The 1,870-nt window shown below is 36.5% G+C and overlaps 1 protein-coding gene across 1 annotated transcript; it reads left to right on the forward strand.

Moving 5' to 3' along the window:
• The first annotated feature begins 755 nt into the window (after positions 1-755).
• Positions 756-1,487, forward strand: LOC137644227 (protein FAM200C-like). Its single transcript, XM_068377227.1, has one exon. It carries the CDS (start codon positions 756-758, stop codon positions 1,485-1,487), a length of 732 nt encoding a protein of 243 aa, XP_068233328.1.
• The last annotated feature ends 383 nt before the right edge of the window (positions 1,488-1,870 follow it).

Genomic DNA, 1,870 nt, shown 5'->3' on the forward strand with positions numbered 1-1,870 from the left:
CTTATAAGGACAATGCCCTAGAGACTGATCATGTATACACATAAATATGATCAGCGCCTAAGCCCATTACTACGCAAGCTAGGACCAGGGAGGGCTAGGCAATGGCTGCTGATAACTCAGCAGGTAGACCTATAGGCTCCCAAAACCAAGCATCCTTAGCTCACAACGATGGTGAGGTTGCAGATACAAGAAACTATCGCGCCTGAGCGGAATTCGAACCCCAGTTCAGCATATCGCTAGGTATGGGGGTTTTCAGTAGGCTACCACAACCCCTAGTGACATTAATTAATTTTTTTATGTATGTTGTATTCCTGTTTCATAATATTTTGACCACAAAATATGGTTGTAACAACATTTATAAAGTAAAACTGTGATCAGTTTACAGTATTATTGGAGGTAAAATTAAGAGTTATTACAATTAAAAGAAGCAGTAGGATGTGAATGTATAGATCAGTGATTCTTAACCTGGGCGCTACCGCCCCCTAGGGGGCGCTGCTGACTTTTAGGGGGGCGGAAATAATCAGGGGGCGCTATGGGGGGCGCTATGTTCAGAAGGTGGAACGATATTTACCCACTTTAAATTTGCGCTAAGCTGTGCAGAGTACACACCCACGAGTCAGGTGAAGAAACAAGTAATAATACAAGTAAGATATATATATATATATATATATATATATATATATATATATATATATATATATATATATATATATATATATATATGTATATATATATATATATATGGAGCACCGTCAATGGTTGGACGCCATCGTGGATTTATAGCACATCTGAAAAGAGAAGTTCCGGATATCTTTACAATCCACTGCGTCATTCACAGGCAGCATTTAGCTGCAAAGCATCTCAGTGACAGATTGCATAGTACCCTGCAAGCTGTTATCAAAGCAGTGAATAGGATCAAAGCCTATTCATTGAATGACCGCATCTTTCGCCAACTTTGTCATGAAAATGAAGAAGAATTTGAACGGCTCTTGCTACATACGGAAGTCAGATGGCTTTCAAAAGGCAACTGTCTACGACGCTTTTATGACCTCTATGATTCTGTTCTTGATTTCTTTAAGTGTAAATTATTGGACGAGAAAATTAGTACAGATTTGGAAAACAGAAGAGCAGATGTTGCTTATTTGTCTGATATTTTCAACAAATCAAATGAGGTCAACATTAAATTGCAAGGAACCAAAATGTGTCTCATCAAAGCAAAGGGAATAATAATGGCATTTATTAGTAAATTAGATTTCTACAAAAGCTGTTTACTAAGACTAGACTTAAATCAGTTTCCTAGCTTAAAAGCACTGAAGGAAAACCAAACCGATGATTCTTGTTTGTCAGACTGCTATTCCTCTCATCTTCAAGCACTGAAAGAAGATATGACGATCAGATTTAAAGATCTCAAAGAATTGAAAATACCAGAGTGGGTTGTAAATCCATTCCAGGCTGATGCAACCAATGCTGATCCAAATCTAGTTTAAGAACTTATAGACTTGCAAAATGACATTGAAGGTAAAGTGTTGTTTTAGCAGATTGGCTATGTAGCTTTCTGGCCAAAGGAACAAGATAAATATCCTCATCTTTGGAAAAAAATCAAATTATTATTGTTAGCATTTCCTTCATCATACCTGGTAGAGAAAGGATTCAGTGTTGTCTTGCAACTCTTGACTAAGCAGAGAAATAGATTGCAAATATGTAAAAGGGGTGACTTGAGGCTCTGTTTATCAAATATTGAACCTGATATTATTAAGTTGGCAAGTTCTCACCAGGCCCAAGGTAGTCATTAATTACATTTGTTTCCTGATTTTTTTTTTTGGATACGTATTTTTTTCATATTATTATTAGTGTTATTATTTTGAGGTTT

The sequence above is a fragment of the Palaemon carinicauda genome, chromosome 7, assembly GCF_036898095.1.
Source record: "Palaemon carinicauda isolate YSFRI2023 chromosome 7, ASM3689809v2, whole genome shotgun sequence".
Classification (NCBI taxonomy): domain Eukaryota; kingdom Metazoa; phylum Arthropoda; class Malacostraca; order Decapoda; family Palaemonidae; genus Palaemon; species Palaemon carinicauda.